This window comes from Varanus komodoensis, unplaced genomic scaffold (genome assembly GCF_004798865.1).
Source record: "Varanus komodoensis strain SLA01 unplaced genomic scaffold, ASM479886v1 scaffold80, whole genome shotgun sequence".
NCBI lineage: Eukaryota > Metazoa > Chordata > Lepidosauria > Squamata > Varanidae > Varanus > Varanus komodoensis.
Window position 1 is genome coordinate 2,128,128 of NW_025336482.1, and position 470 is coordinate 2,128,597.

The 470-nt window shown below is 78.5% G+C and overlaps 1 protein-coding gene across 1 annotated transcript in view; it reads right to left on the reverse strand.

Annotated features, from left to right (window-relative positions):
- BSG (basigin (Ok blood group)) overlaps nucleotides 1-241 on the reverse strand; it is a 20,765-nt gene extending 20,524 nt beyond the window's left edge. Inside the window, exon 1 of the mRNA XM_044455981.1 lies at nucleotides 62-241. Within this exon, the coding sequence (XP_044311916.1) occupies nucleotides 62-131 (70 nt within the window). The 5' untranslated portion in view covers nucleotides 132-241. The remainder of the gene's footprint in view (nucleotides 1-61) is intronic.
- Between the last annotated feature and the right edge of the window lie 229 nt (nucleotides 242-470).

Below are 470 nucleotides of genomic sequence, written 5' to 3' on the forward strand. Positions count from 1 at the left end.
GAAGGCCACCACCCGGCACAGAGCCGAGCCCCCCCTCCCCTCCCCCCCGCCCCCTCCCTACCTGCTGCGGAGGCGCCTCCGAGGGCGCCCAGCAAGACGCTCAGCGCCAGCCAGACCGGCCCAGCCGCCATCCTGCCTGCGATCCTGGCCCCTCCGAACTGCTTCAACGGCCGCCCGACACGCGCCCGCCCCGCTCCGCTCCGCTCGCCTGCCTCGCTCGCTCGCGGCCGCCGCCTCTGGGGGAGCGGCGCCGGCGCTTTCCCGCAGCCGAAGAGCGGGGCGGGCCGTCGGGGCGCGGTCCAATCGCCGGCGGGCGCGAGCAGGGCGCGCGAAGGCCGGCCGGGCAGCCAATCGCGGGGGAGACAGGCGCCGGGATGGGCGGGGCGAGTGGCCAGCGCCGCCCGGGCTGAGGGTAGGCTGACGACGGGGTGGGAAGCGGGGCGGAGCCCCAGGCTCCGAAACGTCGGCCT